Below are 26,140 nucleotides of genomic sequence, written 5' to 3' on the forward strand. Positions count from 1 at the left end.
CCGTGGCACGTTCTAGAAGAGACACAGCATAACGAAGGAAGGGCACGGCGACAGGCAATGCACAGAGAGACCCCAGGGAACGAACCAAGGGAATCCCACCCTTATTTTGTCTTTGCAAATGGTTTAGGGGCAAACATGAATCGCACCGCAGGCAACGAACAGAGCCATTTGGAGAGCATGATGTTGCTCATCCCATGCTGGATGATAGCCTGTCCACAGAAAAACATGGGGTGAACAAGCCAAGGACTTGGCCTTCCGCTAATTGCAATTCCCTGGGTTTATCAGGAGGAATTCCACCCTCCAGCCTGCACCTGCCCCAGTGCGAATTCACGGGGCCACGGGATGGGCCTTCTGGTGCAGAGCATCCCAATAGCAGGGAGATGGCTTGGATCTGAGAGTTAAAAGCCAGACAGTGGCAGGGGACCCCGAGTGCTCTGGTCAGGGAAGCAATGAGCGTCAGATGAGACCTCCCCACATCATTTCTCTGACACTAATTCTGCCCTGACTTGTCTCACCGAAGTCACTGCCAGTGGACAGAGTCCGAAGCATCCAGCAGCACGTATTTTGGTATGAGTTTGTGTGTGTGTGTGTGTGTGTGAGCCAACATCAGCCAACCTTTGCTTCCCAACCATCCCCCCTTGACCAGGTAAGGCAGGTGGGCCAGGCTCAGGACCACCCTGCAGCTCTGTGACAGCCCCAACCCCAGCCCCAAGCACCACTGTACTGCTGGCAACACTCAAACTGGGCTCATGAGCAGATCCTGCCTTCCTCTGGGGGATCCCAGACCCAAACCAAGCAAGCCTACACAGAACTGAAGCATGGCCCTCAGTATCACACACACACACACGCAGATGCTGATCAGACTCGCTGTTGCTGGACAGGCAGGACTCCTTGGAAGCTGCCGGCAGGAATTCCTCCTCCTGGCCCACGCTCGTACCAAGAACTTCTCATCGCAGGGTTGCTCATCTGCCAGGCTAAAGGGGGGCTGGAGGAGGCAAGGCAGAGCCGGGGGCATGGTGGCAGACACGAAGCAGCTCTGACGGGGTGCTCCAGTGCCTAGGTTTCGGTTATGAGGGATCAGAAGCATTTTTCTCCTTGTGTCGTCTTAAAAGAATATTGTGCGTTTCCTCGAGCTGAATGTCCCTGCTTTTCCTGCTTATGATTCTTGCGGAACCACTTCCATCAGTTTCTGGCACAGGACTGTTGCGGAGACTATGGGGGAGAAAGCAAAGTACAGGTCAGAGATCGCACGCAGGGGCCCAACATGCATCTTGGTCGCGGTTCATCATACTCTGCCTCAAAAGGGCTGACCCATTTGCCTCCCCACCATGGTCCTGAGCAAGATTAGCCCAAATACAATTTAAGACTTGAAAGCAAATAAGCCGCGAGCTACTCTCTACTCATGCCCAGAACTTAAACATGTAACACTGGGAGCTTTGCTCCTGCAGCAAGGATGCTGTACTGCCCCGAGAGAGGCTCCGGTACTTCTTGACACCAGTTTCCAATTGCGTGGTGATACGGTAACTATATTTGGATGCTGTGACTGCAAGCAGCCAAAATTGAGTCAGGCACAATAGCAGGAACGGACACAGAAAAAAACAAGCTGATGCTTTTACTTCCAGTTTTGAAAACCTCGGCTGTATGTGCACACAGCTTCTTTAAAGGCCCAAGTACCCAGGACAAAACCAACGGGGCGTACTGAACACAAGGCAGAGTCCAGTGCCTCGCACAGAGCAGGTGAAGAGCAAAGGAAGCATTTCAGGTGCAACTTTGCACAGGAAAGATGCTAAACTCAAGTCACGTTATTCTTCCGCCCATTAGTTTTGGTGGCTGGTATCCAAACACACCTCTGCTTTCTCCTGCTTCACTGTGTGCTTGGAGATCACAAGACAGTCTTGCCAGGTAAAGCTAACGCTAATTCTAAATACAAAGTCAAACTCGGATCAGTTGGAGGTGATCAAATTATCTGCCATATATGAATATACACGTGTTTAAACCTCATATGTTTCTAATCAGACATTTGCAGGATTATCATGCTGTGTTCCCAGAATATTTCCTATAGTCTCCTTACAAGCCTTCAGTGGTGGAAAACAATTAATAAGGTAATTTGCCACCCAGGCACTGCAAAAATGGCTTTTCCAGGAACTGAGCCTAATACTCCGAATAAAAAAAGTGAGTGTGTGAGAGAGGGAGGGAGACAGACGTGAGGGGGAAAAAGAAAGAATCACAAGTGCTGAGCACTACTGAAAGCCTTTTTCTTCTTCAGAAAAAGCATCCAGCTACGTCTGGGCATTTCTACTTGTCTGCTTTTCTAGGTCAGCCTGTTGTACGAGAGCTGGGAGGCAGCTGGTAAAGTTTAGTTACTTGGACAACACAGATTGACTTTCTTGACTCGGTTGTTCAGACAGAGGTTACACGTGCCAAGCACAGCCTCTCCATCCCTTCAAAACACACCATGGCATAGTGTCAGCTGTTGGAAAACCTTATACGAAGATACCTTAAAAATAAACCTTGTAAGAGAAAACACCCATGGGATCTTCCCCTCCCTCTGCTCTGCTGCCACATTTTGATGCCAAGGAGAGTTTTGACTGGATCAGAAACATTAGTACTGGCTAAGCGATGGATTGGCACTAATTATGAATTTTCAGCAGTCAAACTGAGGCCAACTGTGCTCAGACCATTATGCTGTTACTTCTTTTCCCTTCCTATGCCACTAGAATGGGATTCTCTGCTGACAAAAGCTTTGACCCTGTGCTTTTACAGAGGCAGAAGAAAGGCAGCCACGTGCTCAGCAAATTACGCTCCACTGCATAACAACCACCTGTTTGCCAAGATAAAAAAAAAAACCAACACGGTATTTGGCCCAAACTTTGCAATTATTGCAAGTCAGGGTGCGTTTTGGGTGCTTGGTAGATAAGGTAATCATCAGGTTAAAACTTGTTACCATTAAAGAAGAATTGATCGGAGCCAAGACACTGGAAGCCTCCACTACACGAAGGAGAGCCAGCGCTACTAGCTGTAGCATGCTCACCGGGAAGTCGCTATTTTTGGAGCAAAAGCCAAGGCTGCACCCTTGCTTTTCACTGGTAATACTTACAGATGCCTTGGAGAACCCACTTGGGCTTGTTTTGCCACCAGACCCCAAAGAAGTAAACAGGGATCCCACTGAAGATGATTGCAAAGCCAATCGCACATTCCTTCGGTGTCATCCAGAAGGAAACAGCAATGAGAAACAGGCAGGCCAGGATGAAGAAAATGGGCAGGCAGATGTTCACCTAAACAAGGACCCAAAGAAGAGGTCAGAAGTTGTAGCAGGGGAACAGAGTACACTTTCCAGCTGTACAGCCCAGGGAGGGACGGAGTTCGTGTTCCAGCATGGACCCCTCCGTGGACGGTGCTCCTGTCCATCCCAGAGCTCTGAACAAGGGGACCATGACCTTGAACTGCCATGGGGAAGGCAGTGCTCTTCATCAATCCTGGAGAAAACAGACGTAGGCCAACACCTAACACGTACATTTAAAACTAGCAAAAAAAAGCACAGAGATGTGGCTTGCTAAGAGCCATGAGCCTTTCTCAGTACCCTGTTTTTGACCCCAATTCCATACTTGAACGATTCCTTATGAAAAGCACCTGTACCGACAGCATCAAATTCAGCAGCAACCACTGCACAAGCCATAGCATCTTCACGGCAGTTTCTCGGGGGACTCGGCTATAATGCTCTGAGCAGGGCACCCGCTGAGAGCAGCCCAGCTTTTAGAAGAAAAACCAAAAAAACAAAGGAAACACCCTGCAAAGAGTTACTTTGGGAAGGCACTGGTACAGGTCTGTGAGTTTGTTTCTCTCGGGCTGCCTGGTGCCTGGCAGAGACCTGAACGTGCTGGGGGCTGAGTGAGAAACATGCCTTTAAGGAAGGCAGACATGCTTGTGGCTGACACGATCTTGGCCCTCCTCCCAGATGGGACACGGTACTGCCAAGCTGGCCAAGGACAAAGAGAACAAAGTTCTCATCTCTGCAGGCATGGGTTTGTCTGCTTTATTAAAAAACTGTTTTAAGTGAATTCCGTGATGGTACAGAGCGTTTCACTGAGAGCCACAGCCTATGATTTGTCCTGGGGGATAGGTTAGTCACCGAGAGCTTCCCCCTGGGCTACCCCACCAGACCACCCCGCATCTCTGACACCCCGAGACCCCTGATGTCTCCCCATGGCCAGGGCAGCTCTTCGTCCTCCTGCACCCATTCACGTTCGGCCGATTTCCATGCAGCAGGGACACCTGCGTTAGCTACAACCCAACGTTTCCCTTGCACGCTTGCAATCCCAGTCCTTCTTCCGTAGAAGACGGGCACCCGTACTTGCTGAACCTTCCCTGGTGCTGAGAAGGGACTCAGGGAGGATCCACCACGCAATTACCGCACCGTTCGCACCTTGATGGGCCTTTCCAGCTCTGGCTTCTTGTAACGCAGCCACATCATGCCGATGATGGCCAGAGCCACGCACAGCCAGTTGAAGAAGCTGAAGAAGTTGATGACTGAGAAAATGTTGTTGGAGAAGGCATAGAGCAGGGTCATGACGCACTGCATCCAGAAAAAAAACCAAAAACACATTAGCAAAGGGAGTAGGTGAAACCACGTACGTTACAACACTAAATACAGGTATTGCAGAAGAATTACCTGCCAGGGAAAGAATCATGCTGCTTGTTTTTTACTTATTTAAGCTATTTTCAATTGGTGCCTGGAGCGATTTCCAAACAGAAGTGGAATACGAGGATACGACGAGAAGGAGAAGGGTCTGTCCTCTCCTGTAGGTGCTCGCAGGAATGGCTGGTGCCCAAGCAGCCCCCCTCCAACCGCTCTGATGGGATCCCACCCCCGGCCCGTTTCTCAATACCAGGTCGATGCTCATCACCACAGACCCAGGTCCTTACCGTAAAGATGAGGGACGGCACGGGAGTGAGAAGCCTGGGGTGAATCATGGAGAGGATTGAAGGCAAGTGTCCTTCGCGGGATCCCACAAAGAACAGCCTGAGGTGGGGGAGACAAGAGCAGTTATCACCTCTGCGACCTTCAGCCCCAAACAAGTGGGGACAGCCCAAGCTCAGCCTAGACAGTCCTGAGGCAGCAAGACTGAAAGGCCCAGGCTCCACGCAGGTTTTGCACCTCAGTCGTGCCTTGCACGATGCCAGCTGTGCCCTTTGCTAGTCCCTGGTTCAGGAGTGGGACCCTCCAGGATCAGACCCCGGCACGGGGTGTTTGGCACATACACCGGGAAAAGTCCCTGTCTTAGAAGGAAGGCTGGAGACGGACAAAGAATGCACAAGAAGATGTATTTATATCCTCCTGTCCAGAAAAAGCAATTAAGTGACGTTCCTAAGACAACCTGAGATGCGTGTCAGAGCTGGAACCATCTCAGTCCCCGTCCTGCCCTGTCCTTTCTCCCCTTTCTGGAGGAATTCTCAGCCCTGGAGTTTCATAAGTTTCTGCTTTTCATTAAAGCCACTTTCTCAGGCAACATCAGGGAGTCCCAAGCCTGTGTTTGTTTATGTTCTAATAACTTCAACGGGACTTTGCCTGAGGAACAGAAGACTAAGAACACTGAAAGGGTTTCCTTTAAACTGGATATGGTTTTGAAGTCTTGCGTTTTTTTTCCCCCGCATTCCCCACATGGCCTCCAGACCCTTTAGACTTTGTGTCTACCCACAGCCGCTCTTTGGAGGACAACTCCAAACGAAGAGGCATTAAGCATGACTTGTAAACAAACAACACAAAATTGAGCAAGAAACCTACCGGGAAGAAGTGAAGAGGGATCCATTAACGGATCCAAAGCACGATAAGCCAACAAAGACGGGTATGATCCAGGACATGACGCCAAGGTGATAGTTCCCAAAATCCTAAATGGGGGGCAACAAGACAGACACTTCACACCCAGCACGTCCAAAAGAACTCACAGCTGCCTACACAGACTCAATATTTGTAGAAATCTGAACAAACGACACGACTTAGTGCTGAAGCTGTTACGGAGTTTTCCATATTGCCATGTGCTGCTCCTCCTTCCTGAAAAAGCATATTGTGGAATTGCAAAAGAAAAATCAGCAGCAAATCCTTCCCTCAGAGTCAGGACACAACTTTTATCAGAACGGGTAGCCAAAAGTTCAAGACCAAACGGAAACTGCGAGGAGGTTCAGCCCCGCAGATATTGCCAATTGCTGAGTAAGGACCTGGGATGCTCAGAAACGCAGGGACCACGAGTTGTAGTTTTATATCACAACCTGACCCCGCACTGCTTCCCTGCAGTTTTACGCCAACGCTATTATATTGATGTCAAGACTTGCAAAGGCGCACAACTAGAGCGAGGCGACACAGGCTGGCATCTCCAGTAAGTCGGCACTGCATCGGTGCAGGCTGGAGCTGGGGCTGGGGCTGGGGACTACCCCAAGGGATGGAGCACTGTCACCTGAATGGCCCAGACCAACTTATCCTGGACTGGGAGATTCCCCTTGAAGCACTCAACAATCCTGGTCATGCGCAGTTTGCAAGGTCATACCATGCTCCTCGCTTCTAAAGCAGTCGGGATTTCTGACCGCGCTGGCATTTTAATTAATAGAAGTATTATTTTTCTCTCTTAATTAAAACAAGGAAGATACAGAGAGAGAACAATCCCGTTCAGTATTGACTGAATGACCTTTTCCCATAAATATCATGCTCTGGTAACTGATGAGAAGTCATGAGGCCAGCAGCAACCTTGCGGATTTACGAATTAGGAGCATCGCTAACTGACTGCCCACCCTTACTATTGTCTGTGATTAATCCCACTTGGTATCACGCTGTTCTTCCCTGCTCCCGTCACAGTTGCTCTTTATCTCCTGTCAAACATCAGCTTTTTTGTAAGCAGCCATGATCAGCCTGGAACAAACTAGGAGATGTATGCCGAGATCGTAAGTCTGATTTATCCAGCCCTGGAAAACAGATGAATCACATCAGAAATGCACCTATCTTACCACGGCCACGGCTTCGGACGTCAGCATCTCGTCTGTCGACAGGGTCGTGAAGTAAGCCAAGTTTGTCAGCACATAAACCAGAGTGACTACAGGTAGTGAGATGATGATAGCCAGAGGCAGGTTTCTAGGAAGAAAATACAAATTGTAATGGAGCGCTGCAGTTCAGAGAAGAGAGCTGTTGATGCCAGGGATGGGCGGCTCATGCTGCAGCCCTCCTGCCCTCACTTAAAAGTTTGTTCGAGCCATTCTGCCCTTCTTTGGCTCTCCAGCATGTCCAGTTTCCCAGCCGCGCACTGCTCCCCTAGGAGAGGAGAAGATGCCCACCCGGGAGCAGCCTGCAGGCTGACAGACGTAGAGGGAAGGATTACGGCAGAAGGGACTTTTTGCATGGAGAGACTCTGGCTGTCTTGGCAAGCAGTATTCCAAGATCACGGCAAAGGCAATTAATTAAAAATAACCCCCCATGTCTCTTGCTAGCCAGTGGCATTAGCACATGTATTCTCTTCTGGGCAAAGGAGAAGCATTTGTGCTGCTGGGTTTCTTGTGGGAGATGGAAAGATGAGGGATGCAGTGGGCAGTTTTTAGGCTCTAACTTTGTGCACCTGGCTGGACTGATGAAACTCAAAGAAAACGAGTTCAGACAGAGTCCGACTGGGTCTGTAAAGAGGGGGCTGTGTCGGTACAAATTTACCTTTCCAAATAGTCTAACTTCATTTGCGAACGGAAACTGAAGAAGGAAACCCTGCTTGATGTCACGTATAATTGGTCTAGCGGAGCTCAAAGCCACAGGAGGAGAGAGTCAAATACCATGACTGCATTCAGAAGACATGAAAATAATTGCAAACTGCAAAAACCTTTTTATAACTGTGTTTGTCAAGGAAAGGGCCTATCAAATCTTATGCTTCCCAGCAGGCACTAATCACTGCCAGGGTCAGCCAGGAATGGGCTCTTGCACAAGTGACCCTGAAGCTCGTATCAACAGTGCCTCACAGGCACCTTCCCTGCCAGCAAAAATGACTTCTGGGCGATGATGTCCTGCTTCGGTGTGGCCCACCCTCATCTCACCAGGTCCCCTGCACAACCCCGACAGGCAGGAGCAGCGCAGAACGCGGCTGTTGCTCAACAGAACGGGAAGAGCACGTGGCAAAGAAGCGTACGCACAAATACTCTGGTGGAAGTTTATACAAGGCAGTAATAAAGCCACGAGTGCTTCTTCCTCGCCTATAATTCAGAGAGGTGCCATGCCAAGGAAGCAGGACTTTCCAACAACACTGATTATACTAGCAGTACAGGAAAGCAGTGTAAGCAACAGCCCTTCTCATATGGAGATTGTTGTTCCCCTTCCCCTGTTCCAGGGAGGAACAATGCCGTTAATTTATCTTGTTTACTACTTCCCCAGAAAAAGACCTTGGCTTCTGGGCTGATGGGCAACCCCTGTTGCACACACGGGGAAGGGGCTTCCCGAGAACGACAGGTTTTCCTCCCAGGGAAGTCATCACAGGACACACACCTACCTGTAGGGATTTATCATCTCTTCTGTGACAAAATTCAAGTAATTCCTGTAATTTAAAAAGAACAGTGGTTAATTCTGGTTAGTCATAGAATCATTATGGTTGGAAGAGACCTCAAAGATCACCAAGTCCAGCCGTATACCTGATGCCACCATGCCCACTAAACCATGTCTCGAAGCGCCACATCTAAACGTTTTTTGAACACCTCCAGGGACGATGACTCCACCACCTCCCTGAGGAGCCTGTTCCAATGCCTAACGACTCCTACAGTGAAGAAGTTCTTTCTAATGTCCAGCCTGAACCTCCCCTGGCGCAACTTGAGACCGTGTCCTCTAGTCCATGGAATAAATGAAGCCCTTCATCTTACTCATCTGCAAGGCAATTTCAAGGAGGGCCAGAGAGCCTGACACTTGCGGTAAAACTTACGATGGCTGATGCCTAGCTCAAGACCTGCAGCACAAAACCTGCAAATCCCAAGCCCTGGATGGTGCTGGTGGATCGAGCACACTGTGCTGCCAGCGTCCTTGCAAGAAGAGGGGTGACTGCAGGTGAAGAGCTGGACCCTCGAGCGACAGGGCCAACCCCCAGGCGATAAGGATGTGAGCACACTGTGCTGCCAACGTCCTTGCAAGAAGAGGGGCGACTGCAGGTGAAGAGCTGGACCCTCGAGTGACAGGGCCAACCCCCAGGCGATAAGGATGGCTGCAACCCGCCCGTTTTCACAGCAAACGGAGCAGGCTCCTTGTGCTTGCAAGTGCTCAAAGGGACTGATAAAGCAGCCCTCCAGGAGCTTCAGTTCGGCGCTCAAAGTAATCTGCTGCACGTAGCACATCTCTCTTCTGCTAGCTAAACCCACCCTGCTGCTTTCTCTGAAGACACCCAGGAGCCGCACCAAGCATCACGGTGCATCACCACCCATCATCTGCTGCCTCTTCTAAATCCCACGATCATCTCCACTTCTTTGTGCTTCTATATCCTGGCTGGAAGCAGGGTGTCAAGTATGACTACTAACGTCAGTAGGCAAACCCAGAGCATCTGCCTCATTGCCCTGGCTACAGGAAAGTGGAAAGTCCTGGACCACACTCTTCGTGCAAACACAATCTGGGGACAAAAGGAATGGACTACAAGATTTAGCACTGAAAAAAGGTAGAGGGCTGCATCTTACCATCCTCCATAGGCAAAGAGACCACTGTACAAAGCTAACACGATGTTCCCCACATCTACTTTTGTGCCTTTGAAGGACTGCTCAGGAGTCAGGTTTGTCACATCACCTGCAGAAAACAAAACCAAGAAAGGATCGATGCAGATGGACCATGAACCCCAAGGACCTTTGTGGATGTTGAAACAGAGAAACCTGGAGGCAAAAGCTGGTCTTAACATAATTAAGTATCACGCTGATGCATTTCAGGTCATGCCAGAAAGCATGTGCACACATTTCTATTGGGCTGATTCCTCCAGTTTTACAGTACTTAATTCATCTGGAGTAATGCACCAAATAATCAGCCCCAAACATACTTGTCTCAAGCAACTGGCTATTATCGAGTCCTCCAAACTTTCTCACACTGCAACGTGCTATCACCGAGGTAATCTCCCAGATATCTTCTCCCTGTGAAGAAAACATTCTGGGGACCTTCCTGCTGGAAGATGCTATGCAAACAGATATTGTCACGTTGTCCTCTCAACTGACAGCTGCTTTCGTTCGATAAAAACCCAGGATTTCCTCCACTTCCACCAGCTACCCAATAAAGCAGGAACCCAGGATTTCCTCCAGTCCCACCAGCCACCTGATAAAGCAGAGAGTTATGGCAATCCCTTTGATTGTGGGAAGTCAGGTTCTTTGGGGCTTGAATAGCCGAAGTTAGCTTCTTTGGGGCTTGAATATCAAAAGTTCCTGTTATGTATCTGCTTTTGAAATGAAAAGCCATAAATAGACGACTCAATTGTACCTTTGGTAAGAATTCTCCCAGAGCAGCCAAGGGTTTATTTATTTTGCTTTAAAATGCTCTGCAGTTGTTTTGTTCCCTGCCTTTTGATGTGGAGCCTGGGTGTAGGCTTGGGATGGCGAAGCCACGCTCCCCTCCCCAGACCCAGCGCTTCCCCTTGGTGAGTACGGAAGCGGGGAGCGAGGCAGGAGTCGGCAGGGCCCATTCGCATCCAGGGAGCCCTATCAAAGCCCATGTGATTCCTCTTAGGGCACAGAGCTTCACTAATCACCCAAGCAACTGCATCACATGGCAGTCAGCAGGGCCTGGAGCTTAACCCTTCATCTCTTAGCACAAGGTACCCGGGACGTGCATCTGGGGAAAGGAGAGGGATGCTAATACACCAGGCATTTTTCCTCTGGATGGCCTCTCTTCCCATCTCACGCAGGAAACTTTCACTCCCCTACGCCACCAAAAGCCACTTTTGCAGAGGCTGGGTAACAAATAGGGATGCACGGACCTTTTAATGCCTCCCACTCATCTTTATAGTGGTGGGAAAGGGGGACTTTTCCCCACAGCCCTATCGGCCTGCTGGTGCATCTTTCATTCACGGGGCTTCGCAAGGGACTGCTCCAAATCTGTGCCGGTGACATGGAGCTGCCCTGTGTCCGTGGGGGAGCTCCATCTTGTCTTTTCCCCCCCTCTACCTGACCTTCCAGCTCTATCCCCATCCTTTCCATCCTGGGCATTGCTCCCTTCACCTCCTGTCTCCCTCCTGCTGAGGGAGATATTCCCTAACACAGCGTGCAAAATGCTGTCTGCTCACAAAGCTCCCCAGGAAACCACCATCCTTCTGCCTTCTTCCCCGGCCGGTTGCTATCCCATTTGCAAGGGGATGCTGTGGGTGTGAGCTGCAAAAGAGCCAAGACCACAGCAGCAGCTCATGCACTGGGCAATCAGGTCTGGGAAACCCAGTGCAGTTACGTCCAGCAGGTTTGCAAGGCTCTACTGGTCCAGCTCCCACTGCAGATTGCAGCTCTCCACCGATGTTGCCTCGTCCATCTCTCCTAGTACCTCCTCGCACTAGGAAAGTGTCTTCTGAACCTTCCTTGCAATATGCTGGTTGTATTTAATGCCCCGTCAGCCGTTGAATCTCCTTAGCAAAATGCACCAATTGTTTTTAAAAAGTGAGATTAAAAGATGTACATCAGAGCGTAACAGGAAAGCCAGGAAGTGCAAAGAGACTGATACAACGCTGCGAGTTAACCTTAATCCCTGGTTTATAGGTTCAGTCTTATAATCTTAATTTAGCATTAATGCCCTGGCCTGGCAGTGAATACAAAGGCTGAGCAGAAGGTAGGTGTGCACGGTATCACATTCTGCTGGATCCCTCAGGCTCAGCTTTCCTGAGTTTATTTTCTGTCCCTCCTGAGTAATGACCAGTCTAGTTCTTTCCAGGTCCTTTGTTACGGGAATAAGATACACTTTTTGTTAACAGTGACTGTATTAGCTACTGGAAGGGCACAGGGATGGACTAGGAGAGCAGGAGAGCTCTCCAGGTGTTTCAAACACCCCTCGGGACGTCTCTTCTCAGAGGTCTGCTCCTGCTCTGCCAGTAGCCCAGCTCCCACCCGGACCCAGGGATCCCACCTTTACCACGTCAGGAGGATGCTCCGATCCGGGAGCAGCCAGGGCACGAGCAGCATCACACCGCGGGCTCACACTTCCATTGCTTGTCCACAACTGGATACCAGCTTCCACCGAAAGCCTCTTTCTGTTTGTCACAGGCAAAAACCTCTCAGGCCAAATGTTCCTTTTTCTGAGGCAGCTGCAGGTTTCGCTCTGTGCCTTCCCAAACCTCACACAGAAACCGTGTGCCGGTGCTGCCGAGGAAGGGCTGAGCCGCCGCCCTCGCCCCGCTGGCCAGGAGGGGAGGAGAGCATCGGTGGTCCCCAGCCCAAAACCACATGCCTGGATTCCAGATGTGCCACCTGTTTGGGAACCACGGGCATCTTCAGCCTCTGGGCAAGGAAGGGTCCAAGCCCAATTTGGTGGCCTGCTGGGCTGTCCAGACGCTTTGGCTGTGTGTCAGGACTGCTGGCCCTCCAGGATACACGAGCAAAGAGGAGGGAAAGGCAGCGCGGGACCGCTACGGGAGTAGCACTGAAGCAAAGAAATTAAAACAAAGCCTGGCATTTCATTACAGAGTCGGTGGGTGGGGGCGAGATGCGTGGGACATAACTAATTACTCGCACACCTCTTCCTCGCACCCGCGCCTAACCCATCGCTTTGAAGCATCGGCACTGAAATGCAGCTACCGGCAAAGGAGCGGCAAGTCAGCGTGGAGGCAGCCAGGAGAGGAGACTTGGTAGGAAGCAAAGGGCTTTTTGTTCCTCCTCAACACTCGAGGAGCTGACACCTCGCTGCCCTCTCCCTGCCTCACCTAGCAAGAGTTGTAGCTCTCCAAAAACTTGCACCAAGTTGCTAAACTTCGCATCTCTATGCTCTCATGGCAAAATGGGTTTACCAACACATCAGAACACGATTAAATAACCAGAGGAGCCGAGATCTCTCTCTTCCTGCTCCAAGGGGACAAGCTCGTATTCTCAGATGCCCACATGATGCTCTTTTGCCACAACTTCTGCTTCTTTCATGCTTTATCGCTGCCTGGTTGCACGAGAGGAGCCTGGGCTCCTTAACAAACGTGCCATGAAGATCAAATCCCAGCAGAGCAGCCGTCCTCTCCCGCCACCACCACAAAGCTCCGTCCCACGCTGCTGGCCAGCAAATCACCAGAAAGACGGTAATTTGTGCCCGCCAGCGATGCCTTGACAGACATAACTGGCACCACATTATACATCTCGGGGCACAAAAGCCAAGCTCCAGCGGTGACACCAGAAAGGTCCCCCAGATACAGTGGGTGAGCTCTGACTGCACTTGTCTCGCCCTGATCTCGTTAGCAGCCCCACGCACAATTAGACAGAGGTTCAAGTAGTCATTAGAGAGATCCTTGGAAGAGAAATCCATCACACCTTCTCTGGTGCAGAAGACCCAGAGGTGCACTGGAGGCTGAGGAAGCACCATGTGTCCCCCTTGTCCTTACACCCACCCACTGGTGCTTGCTATTGGACCCAGCTGGAGACTGGGGATACTGGGTGGGTGGTCCAGCACCGTCATTCTGACCTCCTTCCTCTAATACAAGCGCTCGTTAGGACCTGCTGTTCAAGATGAAGGTATGAACCTCAGTTCCAGACACTCGGCATCTTTCAAGCCTCAATGTGCAATTCAAACCTCCAGACTTCTGGAGACTTAAATTGCAGACTTTGGATCAAATCAAGGGTTACAAATCTGCAGGTGAGGCTGCCAAACACGGCCTCGACTGCTCCCACGGAGCCCGAGGTCTGTAAGCCAGCGCATCCCGGGCAAAGCCGTACTCTGCCCACCCTCCCGGCTCCCCCATCCTCCCCAGCCCAAGCCCCCGCGGCTGCTCTCGAGGCAATGCCCTGCCCGTGCCCGGCACCCCGGAGATCTGAAACCTGATTTGAACTGGCTGTTCAACTGCACTCTGCTCTACAATTAACCAAATTAAGGTAACAAGCTCTGACATAAACCCCATTTGCTGATCTTGCCAGCTGCCAAGACTCTGGTGATCGCACCGGCAAGCGATGGGTCACCTGGGGCCCTTCTGCAGGAGGGACCTATTGCGGGTCCACGCGCTGCATGTTCAGACTCTTTCTTTGAAAATGTTCATTTGCTCCCCAGTCATGTCCATTCTGGTTTTAATAGCACAGCAATCTTCTCTTGGAGAAAGCATTTAATGATAATTAAATACTTTTAACTTGCCTAAACAGCGAGGAGAGGGAACACAGCCATCTAGAGAGCTCAGCAAGAGAGGGGGGGGGCCATCAGCGTGTCTCACTTGTGGAAGAAACCGAGCCAGGAAGAAATGTGTTGTGTATGTGAAAAACCCCAGAGGAGAAGATCCACTCAGCTGTTGAGCCATTTCCTGAGAAAAGCAGCGAGAGTTCAATGGACTGAGTCAGAAAAACAAGACGGCAAGAAGCACGCAGGGCTGGGGTTAGGAGAGCATCACTTCGGCAGCTCGGAGCTCCCCGGGATGCGCACGCTCCGTAGCCCCGTCAGCTGTCTGCTCCTCTCTGATCGCTGCCGACAGCTTTGCATTAAGCAGTTCTGAACAGCGGCTATGAAACTTGGGGCCCACAGTGGACTGAAAGACACCACCAGACCCTTGGAAAGGCAGAGAGGGCATCCAAGGAGGAGCCGGAGCTGCTGGGTTACGTCCCGATTCTCACCACCAGCTGTGGACAGGCTACCGCATTTCCCCTCATTTCAACTGCTTCCTTCTGTTCTAAGGAAAAGTTCCTCTCCTCCCAGTGCCGGGAAGCTCTGTCGACACCATTTACAAAGAGCTATTATTTATCCTCCAGAGTGAACCCAAGGGTCTGAATTCACCCCACCCCACGCACGACTCAAGTTTCACAACTCCTCCTTTTGCAATAGTCCACCAGGACACTACTTGAGCCAGACAGCATCTCGTTACCTTTCCCACCTCCTCTGCATCCTCTTGGTATCACCAACAAACCTTTTACCTTCCTCCTAAGCAAACACCTCTCGATTTTCGCAGCCTCCGTGTCTGCCGCCATAACGTTTGCTGATGAGAAATAAAGCAGCAGCCCCCCGAGCAGCGGTGTGAGCCCCGGAGCGATGCACGGGAGACAAAACACACCGTGCCTCCTCCGGGAGCCAGAAAGCCCCGAGGCAGTGGCAGACCCTGGGTGGACAGTGTCCCTCAGATCCTTAGCACAGCATGGAAAGGGGCATCCTAAGTGCCCCCCTGTCTGTCCCTAACTGGGCAGAGTAACAGCAAACCCTAAACAAACCACCCGGCGGGTTTCCAGCCAGTTCCATAAGCTTGGTTTTTTGCTTTTCATATGGGCACAACAGGTTCAATCTACATCCACAGAAACCTGTGATGGAGAATGACAAACAAGAATAAGCCAGGCTCTGAGGGACTCACAGCGCCAACCAGCTTGACGTCCCTGAGAGCCAAGAACATTTGGGGAGGGCAAACCCTCCCGCCTGTCACCCACACCTCGAGCACCACAGGCAAGGCCATTAATTCCAGCCCAGCAGTTGAAGGCTGTGGGAAAGGATCAATTTAAAATGCAAGCAAAAGCACACGTGTACACAGACACACACAGAGCTGTGGACCACACCGACACACCTTAGCCACGAACGACCGCTGCCGCTGCCACCAAGCACTTGAGAGAGACAGAGAGGAGATCCAGAGATGCAAAGAAGCAAATACCAAAGTATTAGCTGCTCTCTAGTTAAACGTGCCGGCATTGCTGGGATAGCTGCACTCGGAAAAACGAGAAGCCAACAGAGCCTCTCCCGTCAGCTGCCTCAAAACCCATCAGCCCACGGCGGGGGTGAGCAAGGTCCCCCGGGGCGAGTCCGAGATGTGGTCCTCGGCACCCACCTCCATCCAGCTGAGCACTTGGCAGTTCAGTCAGGACACCAAAAATGAGCAACACGCTACAATCCACAACTCCTTGGATAAAGCAGCTTTTCAGATGTCAAGGCACATTTCCACCCCAAAGAGTTAACGCAGCTCTGAGCCTCCGTACGGGATGTTACACAAACAGCAGTTCGCATCGTCGTTAAAGGCCAAGCTTCCAGCGTGTGCACCCAGAGCCGCTCCAGCTCACAGCGATCCTAACAAGAAGCACAGGTCGCTGGCCGACTGCTTCTGTATTTTGCGGCTGTTTTTTTGTCGTTGTTATGAAATGCATTTTATTTATTTTTGGACAGGCAACTTTACACTTGTAATATGAAAAACCCCAGCAGGCTGAACCCTGTCCTTGAATCTGTAATTGCCAAAAATTTTCTGGGCAGAGAGGGCAAGAAAAAAATTGTCCGAGCAGAAATGAACACTGCTCCCTCCAAACCAGAGCAGGCAAGCTGCGTCGCACGCTAACCTGCCATGCCCACCTGGCCTCAGCATTTGCATCCACCTTTGGCTGGAAAAGAAATAAAAGATTAGAGAGCGAGAGGCCCATAAAACGTAATTGTGTTGTATCAACCCTCCAGCATCAAGACGCCTGATTAATCTCCGACATGTGGTTGATGTGATTTGAAGTGCAGGATGCTGGCAGCTTTCCCAGGTTCCTTGTTCGTGCTCTCCTTCGGTACAGTCTTCCACTCTCCATGTGCTCCGTGAACAAGAGGGTGAGTAAGGGACACACAATAGCTTTTCTTCAAAGCTTACTGCTGGAAAATCATGTTATAGCGGCATTTCTGAATGCCAGCGTAGCAAGAAACAGCACGGGCAGCTGCAGGGCACGCTTTTCCTGCAATCTCTTGCGCACGAGCCTCAGCCCCAACTTGCAGGGACACCCTGAAAAGCTTGAGGGACGTTTACTATCCACAGGCTTTGCCTCAGGTCTGCCAAAGAGGATCTGCAGCGGGAGCTAGTCATGGGCTGGCTGGGTGAACACCCATTTGGTTTGGCTTTGGGCTCCAAACTCCTCTCGGACACCTCTACAGCTCCACCATCAACTGGTTCTCCTGTCCCAGGTCGTGTCCTACAGCCAGTCCCTTGGGTGAGCTGGTTCTCCGGGCACAGACACCGGTGGAACAGCGATCCTGACGTGTACAACATCACACGGCGTGGGCAAAGGCATTGCTGCATCTACCCTCGGTTAGCAAAAAAGTGGGTCACAACCGATGTGGCAGGAAACAAAACGAAACAAAACAAAAAAATCAATTGAAAACAAACTCCTAAACATCGACCTGCTGATCAGGTTCACGCTACGGACAGGAGAGATGAGACCCGGTCAAAGGAAAAATTTGTGGCAGATTTCTTTAGCTGTGTTAAGTGCCCATTCATCTCCGGATGGCCAAGCGTGAATCAACGCAGGGTACAAACCCAAGAGATTTCAGACAATGACCACTCTTGTTTTCTCTTAGTATCGGCATGCCATTGTGCTTGAGACCTGAGGAAGCCTGAGATTTTAATTACCAGCCATGAAATGAAGTTTTCCTGCCATGTCAGCAGGACCCCTCCGGAGCAGCCCGGCCCTCCCCACGCTTACAGCTGTGCCCTCGCCTCCGCTGCTCGCAGAGCTCATCCGCTCGGCCCCCGGCTCCCCCTCCACATCTGGCTCAAGGGGCTGTTTCGGGACATTCAACTGACATTGCCGCTGGCAGCAGGGAAGAAAATCCGGGAGGAAAGGATGAGTGAGTGAACTTGCCCTCTCGTCTTCCTTAATCACAGGATTTTTTGGCAAAAAAAAAAGTCAGAGAAAGAAGTTGGGACAGGGAACTAGCAAAATAACCCTCACAGAGAAAGACAGAGACCAAATGGGCGTTTTCTAGCAAAAGGCGAAGGGATTTGATAAATGAAAGTAGCACCCAGATGTGCACACTCCCCCGCAGCGCCAAGACGTTGCCTCGCACCTGGCGTACTTCAATGATATTTTTAGGAGGCTTCACGGACATGGTAAGCACATATTAACGACCCAAGGTTTGAATCTTCATCTCGGTACTTTCAGAAACCCTCCCGTATCGAGTTCAGAATTTGCCAGCCGCAACTACACCTCTAAATACCCTTTCAGAAAGGGCAAACGATATTGGGGTGGGGGGTGCCAGCGCTGGCTGATATTGTACACATCTATTTAAGAAAAAAAAAAACAAAACCAACAAACCAAGACTAAAACCAAAACTCCCTGCCCAGTCTAAGCTTTCCAAGGCAAATGTCTGGAGTTAAACCTGCCTACTTTGTCCTGAATTCACCCTGGGCTTGTTGGGCAGATGCAACTCTGCCGGTCTCTGACAAGCCCAACGGAGTTAAGACAGAATAATGCTGCTGGCTCGAGGCACCGCAGATGAGAAATTCAAGATCAGAAATCAGGCATTAAGAGGGAAAAGGGACAATAAGTTCAATAAAAATAATTTAATAAAACAAGTATTAAATTCTATTTCCCTAAGTCCCAAATGCCCAATTTATTTTTTTTTTTAGCAGAAGTGCTGGTGAGGAATCGCAGCGAGGGCTGGAGCCCAGCACGGGCAGCAGCCAGGAACGGCACCTCGCCGCTGGAGCTGCCCAAGGGCAGATAAATGTTTAAGAAACCCTAGGACATCAACAACAGAAAAGAATATATCTGAGACACATCTGTGGTATGTTTTTTTTAGAATCTGTTGACATCAAAACCTTTCCTGAATTTCCTCGCATGTAAAAAGCATGAGTGTGTCCGTAAAGATTAGCACATATATTTTTGTTTACCATTTCATGCCTCGGTTAGTTTTTAAGGCAGTGTGTGGTGCAGGGTGATGGGGTATGAAGAGCACAGCTGCAGACCTCAGCACAGACCCCTGTGTCACAGCCACTGCAAAAAACTTCCCTTCCACCTGCACAGCCCCCGTCCAAACCGGCTGCGTGATCTAGTCCCGAGCATCCCGCTCGCCACCTCAAGAGTATGGCCAAAAAATACCCAGAGGTGGCTGGACAGAAGGCAATTTGTAGAGCTGGTAAAACAGGAGAACCAAAAATAAGCCTAGTTTTTATAACACTGGAGTGAAAAAATCCAGGTTCTGTCTATGCTATCAGTCATTTATACTATTTAAGTGGTACAAACCGGTGGGCTGTACAGTTGGGGGTCCATATATAAGGTTTTATACGCCAAGTCCAGGACACAGAACATTTAAAGCAACACAACTCTAGCCCCACAAGGGCTTTTAAAAGTGTAAGTTTTGTATTAGTAAAATAATTGCATCCTGAGTGGTCAGCTATACTGAGTCAACTTTCAAGTAGCTGAAAGGCTGAGTAGGAAACCAACTTCCACCCTTCTTTTGAAGTTGCATGAAAGAAGTGATGTAGAACAGCTGTCCGCAGAGAGATCACAAGGAAGTGCTATTTTCTGTGTGGTAATATTGCCACATATTTCTTTGTCTCGAGATGTTACGGCTTTTCTGAAAATAATGAAAATGTCCAACGAAAGGATAAAAAGAGAAAAAGCCAAAAGCTGAAGGCGGGAGGTCAATACAGAGAAAAACATACTTCTGTGAAGTCTCAGAAGTTTCCACATTTGAGCAAGAAACTGTGGTACTGCTCCTCTTCTCTGTTTATGGATACTGTAAACGTAAACCAGCAATGGGACAGTAACCACTGAAGCAAGTTAACCGGCACCGTCCGGGGTGTCACGGGAACACAGAACCCCATCACCGCCGAAACCGCGGCCCCAGACAAGTCAACTCGGTGCGTATTGCACCCCAATAACAGCTGCCGGCTTGGGACTGACTGTACCCAGCTGGAGGTGGTAAGAGTCCTCTGTCCGCCGAGCGTTGGAAGGGGTATAGCAGAAAACAAGGGCGTGCGGAGGAGCAGTGAAGGCATGGCACTGTGCTTACCTACGGGACTCGGGATCGCCCACCTGCTCAGAGGTTAAACAGGCTTTCCCATTTTCAGTACGCTTGAAGCGATGCTAGTATGCTTTCCTTGAAGAAAAAAGCAGAAGAAAAGACAGACTCTTAATGTATCCCTGCTACACAAAAGCATCGAGCTACCTGGCATGATTTAAAGAAAAAGTTGCAAAATGTAGGTGGAAGCTAAGGAAGGGCACATGAAAGGAGCTTGTACATTCTTAAGGATTTACCAGAGAGCTTGCAACTTCCATAAGGAGATTAATAAAATCCATGTTAGACCACAGGCAGAGTCCCAGGCAGCGTGTTGTAAAACAAACTCGGACGAGCAGCAGTGTGCCACTGAGGGCACGGTGTAAACGCGGGCTTTCTGAGGAGCATCCTCTGTAGATCCCAAGGTTCCCACTCTGATCCAGTTTGCTTTACGTCGAGTGTTGTGTGCACGGACAGGAAGAAAAAGGTCTTTGCCTTCAGATGTTATCATCTACCTATTGCTTTTGATCTTACTACCTTCCCACCCTGTCTCAACCGGCCAGGTGGTTTAGCAGGAAACTAAATGTCCCATGAAATGACCTGCACCGCAGGATGCGCACAAGTCATAGCTGTACTTCTCCAACCTACAAAAACTTGAAACTCTAATAGGCTTCATAGGAGGTAAAAAGTTTCGGAGAGAGAAGAGTGTAGGATGGGGCTCTTTGTACGCAGGACAGAAATCTCTTCTTGGCTACAGATAGAAGTCAATGGAAATATCACGTATTTATACCTGAGGAACCAGGGCAGAAAGTGATTCACCCCCAACAAAAGGACGAAAGAACAGTGCAGGAGGAGGGAAGGTGATTCTGAAGATGCAAATTAAGATTATCATCTGCAAACAAAAAACAATTGTAAAGACCTTTATGGTAAAATGTTAAAGAACTAACAGAGATTTGTGTTTACTTATTCTTTTCCTTCTAAGAGAGGAAAAAAAGTTCAGCAAAGCAGCCCGGGGAGTTATGAAGAGGAAGGAGGTATATTTTGTGATAAGCCTCAAACAATGTTCCTGTTGAGCGTAGGCACTGAGCTGGAAGAAAATAAAACCTCTGATAAAGCAAGAAATTCTGCAAAGACAGCACTGGCTCCCACAGCTGAGGCAGGAATTACGAAGACCCACGTGCACACACAGACATGCACACACGCTCGCCAGCACAGAGACGGACGGGACTACCTACAGACTTTTATCCACATTTAACGAAAAGGGCCTGTACTGTTCCCTAAGAAAAGGAAATTTTCACAAAACTCGCACACAGTAAAGCTTACCTGTGCGGGTCAGTTAATCAGATGGGTTTGGAACAAAACGTCTCCCCAGGTTTGAGAGGATTTTAAGCGTGCATGAAGAAAACAAGGAAAACCACCAGAAAATTTGCTTTATCTTCCTGTTTTTATCTTCCTTTTCAGAGGCCAGTTGACAGACATGCGCGCTAGTGTCAGCTGAGAGCCCTCGTACCACTGTTCATCATGCGGTTTCTGCAGCCTTGCCTGACCCAGGCGTCCCTGCCTGACCCCACGGACTTGACCAAACTATTCCACACCTGCAGCAGGACGAAGGGAAACGTGCAGGGGCAGTTTGTGAAAGCAGGAAAATTACTGGGGGTTGGTTTGCCCATGCAGATAATTCTCTACTAGCAAATGGTCCTGACCAGCCACCAGTTACAGAAAAGACTTCTAAGAGCCGAAATGTTCATTCCCTGTAGACTTGGCAGCTCCGCAATCTCAAAGGGAGAGGTCACACAGCGACGGCATTAAGTGGCAAAGACCTCGGGTGGTATACGCTGGGTTCCAGCGGCATGAAATCAAGCAGAACTTCAGCGAGGTAAATACAAAAATCTCACAAATAAAATTCACAAAGGCGCCAGCCCTTTGCAAAGCACGAGCCGGACACATCACCCAAGCACGCAAGAGGATAAAAGACGTTTGTAAAGCACTTTGCTAGCTCTGAAACGCTCGGGTTGGGACTGGCGGGCTCTACCCCTCATTCCCAGGTTCTGCTTTAACTGCACACCACCTTCCAAAGAAGAAGGAAACGTACTCACCCTTTGCAAGCTGCACGAAGCCAAGAATGATGATCAGAGCCAGCGCCAGCAGTTTTGCCGCAGCAAAGGCATCCTGAACACGAGTGGCAGCTTTCACGCTGTAACAGTTCACGGCTGTGAGGAGCACTACGGGAAACAGGCAAGAAGAGACACATCAGTTTTCAGCGAAACGCTTAGAACAGATTATGACAAATTGGCATTTGCTTTTTGCCTAAAACTTAAGCAAACACAAAGAGCGCCTTCCTAAAATAGAAGCCGCAGCCACGCATTTCTCTATTCTGTCTTTTGCTTTGGCAACAGGTGGTTTGAATAGTGCGGACGCTCCTCGGGACAAGGAACTGCCCTGTGCAATGGAAAGTACACTTCGGAGGGCACACAAATAAAAGCGGTTACAGCAACCATTAGCATCAAAGTGCTTGGCTCCAGTCCCCGTGAAGTCGATCCAATTTAATGCTGCTGTTGTGTGAAACAGAAATGTCAGGATAAGCTCCCAGCACTGATACGTAGTTATTTCTGTAACAATAGCACCTAGGCAGCTATCGAGGTCCTACCGTGCTGCCCACCGCATAAACATAAAGGAAGAGATGTCCTTGTCCCGACCCATTTCGGCAAGCTATCAGACAAACAACGCCGGCAGGTCCGTGGCACGGAGGGGAAGAGAAGTCGGAGCTAAGGAAGCCCTCACCCTCTGCTTGTCCCGCGGGACCAGCGGTGCCCGGGATGGCCGTGCAGCCTTTCGGGGATGCTCCCCAGGGGCTGCCCACCGCGGCGATGGAGGAGAGGGCTGGCACAGAGCCGGCCAGCCCGACAGCTCAGATTCGCTGTGGCCGCTCTTGTACTCGATCGCGCTCCCTCCCCATGCAGCATTTTGCTTACCGAGAAGCTCCCACTACCTACGAGTCGCTCTGTGGTTAATGCAACTCATGAAGCCCAATTTCCTACCTTTTTTTGCCTTGTTCCCCCATCACCCTCCTCTGTATCGCCTGCTCCCGCCACTATTCAGTGTGGCACTCCTGCCAGGCAAGGGACAGCGTGACCTTAAGGCTTGTCTAAAGCCACGAAGCTGCTGACTGGCTGAGTTTCACCTGCTTCAGAGAAAATAACAGCTAAAACCTTTACTGCTCTTCCAAATCACGTACTGTTTTCGTGCCCTGCTCGCTCTCCACTCCCCAGAGCCCGTCGCTTGTTACAGAGACGGGCAAATGTCACGCAGGGACTGACGGTGCCCCATGTGCTGGATGCCTTCCCCTCCTCCTCGTCTCCTTTGCACCAAACCATCCCTCGCTGCCTCCACACCAACTTGTCAGCAGCCCCCAGAGCCGACCGGTCACCGAGCAGCTCGGGGAGGAGCAGATCTCAACCCTTCTTGAGCCAGAGGCTTTTCCCTGCGGGATCCTTTCCAGGCTAGCCTCTGCCCTCATGGCAACGGCTCTTTCCCACATCCTGCAGCCCGTTTTCACAGGATCCCACTGCCTCAACCGGAGCCCAACAGCTGCTCCCCAAAATATTTAGCTCGGATGCAGATGACCCTCTCCTGAGGTTACGGGCTGTATCTGCACTCACAGTTTAAAGCCCAGAGCATTTGATGTAGATATTTCAGCCTTAACCAAACCCCCAGAGATGCGAGGGGGCTCAGCAGCACCTTCCTCAGGTCACCAATCTCTCCAGGACATTGCTGGTGGAGTCTCCGGCCACAACCCTGTCCCCATGGGGCTGAGCCGCACGGGGTGCTTCAGAATGGGAAGGGAAGGCGATGGATAAAGGCGGGAGGCATACCAGTAGTCGGACGGCTCGGCTACTGCCCAGCAAGAACACTCAGTGCCTTAAGACCCTCAACGCATGCCAAGCATCACAGGGAAAGCCACAACGCACCCCTGCTCTGAAGCAAGGTTACCTCCTGACTACGGAGCGGGATCCAGCCGAGTGCACCCCAAGCACACCGGTGCATGTTGAGGATGATGCAGGCACCAGCACACCGTGCGTTCGCTACCTCACCTCCAACACGGGATGGCTGCACAGGATCGGCACCGCCTGCTTTTGCCCTCCAGCTCGTGGCAGGACCACGTACCAGAGCTGCTCACATCTCATCAGCTCGGAGCAAAGGCACGTTCCCGCAGCCTCACACCCTGCTTCCCAGCAAGGGCACAATAAACTGCAAACTGTGGGAGGATGAAGGAGTATTTAGGCGTTTTAAAGGGTCTTATTGGCTCACTGCCACCCTGCAGCTTGCCCTGCCTGTGAGAAAGCAACCGCATCGGTAAGAGTTCAGGGAAATGCACGCAGAGCCCACGCCAGAGCTGGGAATAGCCTTCCTGGAACATACGGGCGCGGAGAGGCTCAGACGTACCCACGGGCTGGCCTCAAAGAGCTCGGTCTTCAGGGACCGCAGTATCTGGGTCTGACAGCAAGGATTAGACTCTGCGTTCTTGCTCCAGCGACAGGACTTCTTGGTGACTCAGAGCAGACGCAGGCAAGCAGGGATACAACTTGGATCGTTCATTCACAGGGGTCTGAGAGTCCCCGACGGCCACAGCACAACAGCAATACGCATCCGGCTGAGCGGATTTAAGGGTCCATATATTGCTCGGCTAAAGGCTGCTTGTAGGGGATCTGTAGGCAGGAAAGAGCAAAGGCAGTCCCAGTGCAGCAGACTGCTCATCCCAGAATACGATGCCTGCTTTCAGGATCATTGGCTCCCCCTCGCCACCAAACCCCTGGGATCTAGTGTCATCTCAACACAAGAGCATTTAAAGTTTGGAGAAATGACGGAGTTGGATGTCTTTGCAAAGAAAAGCATGTGATCCAATATACCCTGCAAGAACGAAAGCCAGAAGTAAAGAAGCAATTTCAGATTCACTTTGTTGGGTTTTTTTTTGTATCATGCCTTTCAAGCCCCATTGGCACTTTGGGGGTGTCTGGGCATTTGGCGTGGGTGAGACCAAAATGACCCAGAGCTGTTTTCATTGGGAAGGACCCTCCTGTACCCGCAGGCTCCCGCACAGGTCACAGGAGCTGGGCTTTAGCTGACCCGCTTGGGCACACGGCCGAAAGCGAGCAGCGAAGAACCGTGCCGATAAACCTGCCGTACCACCTCCCCTAAATGTCACCCCTCCCTGTCCCAGGGCCCCTCCACCCTGTGCTGTTCAGGGGAGATATGGTGCATCTAATTAGAAATACCCGGCATGCCCAGACTTGGAGACTTTTCAGCATCGAGCAGCAGGTCAGCACTATTGGCGGTTTGCAGGGTCACAGCTCTGTCACCTTGCAGCAAGATTGCGATATATCTGCCTTCAACCAGTACGCTAAAAGGGACGCAGTCCAGATATACGGGGGGGGGGGAAATAAAACTTTGCAAGGTCAGCTTCCAGTATGTCTATGCTACGGGGAGGAGGTGAGGGGAAGAGAGGAAAACACAGTGAAATATCCCTAAGCACAGATCACAATTCATCTGCGAAAAGCACCTCTGGTGAATCCTAATGGGGAGGACGGGGAGGGAACCGAGGATCCAGGATTCACTTCGACCAGCAATTATGCTAAAAATAAACCTCCCCTTGTTTACAGAGGGATATTTAAAGGATGAGCTAACACATCTAAAAGCACACTTTTGCCGTGAGTGAAGACAGCCCTCAGAGGTGCGACAGTGACATTCCCTTCCCCGTTTAGGCATTTCGTTTCTTTGACAATAGCCGCTTCAGCCTCCACATTAAATACGGACTTTCTCGGGGCTGTTTTTCATGTTCTGGTTCTGTACAGAGTCTGCTGGATGGGCCGTGGGACGGCGGCGGTGTACATAAAAGGGAAAAGCTTTCTACACAGTCCAAAACTGAAAAGCAACGGAAGCATCTCTATTCAGCCCTTAAAAACACATCGATGCCAGATAACAGGCTCCATAAAAATAAGAAAACACTTAGGGCCAGAGACTGAACAGGGCTGAGAGCTTCTTCCATGCCAGTTGTGATTCAGAGCCCTTCAAGTCACAATCTCTCTCCTTTGCTTTTCCCACCACGTAATAATATTTGTCTTTCCTAAAGGAGCGTGGCAGAGTTACTACACTTAAATGCTTTCAACATAGGAAGGGCCAAAAAAAACCCCAGACTCACCCACCAGAAGGAATCCTACAGACACCGAGACGAAAAGACAGACCGAGTACTTTTTCAGTACAACTCCAAGACAAATTCCAGTGTCTGCTCAACTTCTCAGG

The 26,140-nt window shown here is 50.4% G+C and overlaps 1 protein-coding gene across 1 annotated transcript in view; it reads right to left on the reverse strand.

The window, feature by feature from the left end:
• Positions 1–1,051: 1,051 nt before the first annotated feature.
• Positions 1,052–26,140, reverse strand: part of SLC7A5 (solute carrier family 7 (amino acid transporter light chain, L system), member 5) — a gene marked incomplete at its 5' end in the record, with an annotated part of 34,839 nt that continues 9,750 nt past the window's right edge. Inside the window, 9 exons of the mRNA XM_009694767.1 lie at positions 1,052–1,212; positions 3,098–3,275; positions 4,424–4,573; positions 4,924–5,020; positions 5,783–5,886; positions 6,994–7,117; positions 8,508–8,552; positions 9,670–9,775; positions 21,940–22,065. Of these exons, the coding sequence (XP_009693069.1) occupies positions 1,157–1,212; positions 3,098–3,275; positions 4,424–4,573; positions 4,924–5,020; positions 5,783–5,886; positions 6,994–7,117; positions 8,508–8,552; positions 9,670–9,775; positions 21,940–22,065 (986 nt within the window). The remainder of the gene's footprint in view (positions 1,213–3,097; positions 3,276–4,423; positions 4,574–4,923; positions 5,021–5,782; positions 5,887–6,993; positions 7,118–8,507; positions 8,553–9,669; positions 9,776–21,939; positions 22,066–26,140) is intronic.

Source organism: Cariama cristata, unplaced genomic scaffold (assembly GCF_000690535.1).
Source record: "Cariama cristata isolate BGI_N322 unplaced genomic scaffold, ASM69053v1 scaffold20422, whole genome shotgun sequence".
Lineage (NCBI taxonomy): Eukaryota > Metazoa > Chordata > Aves > Cariamiformes > Cariamidae > Cariama > Cariama cristata.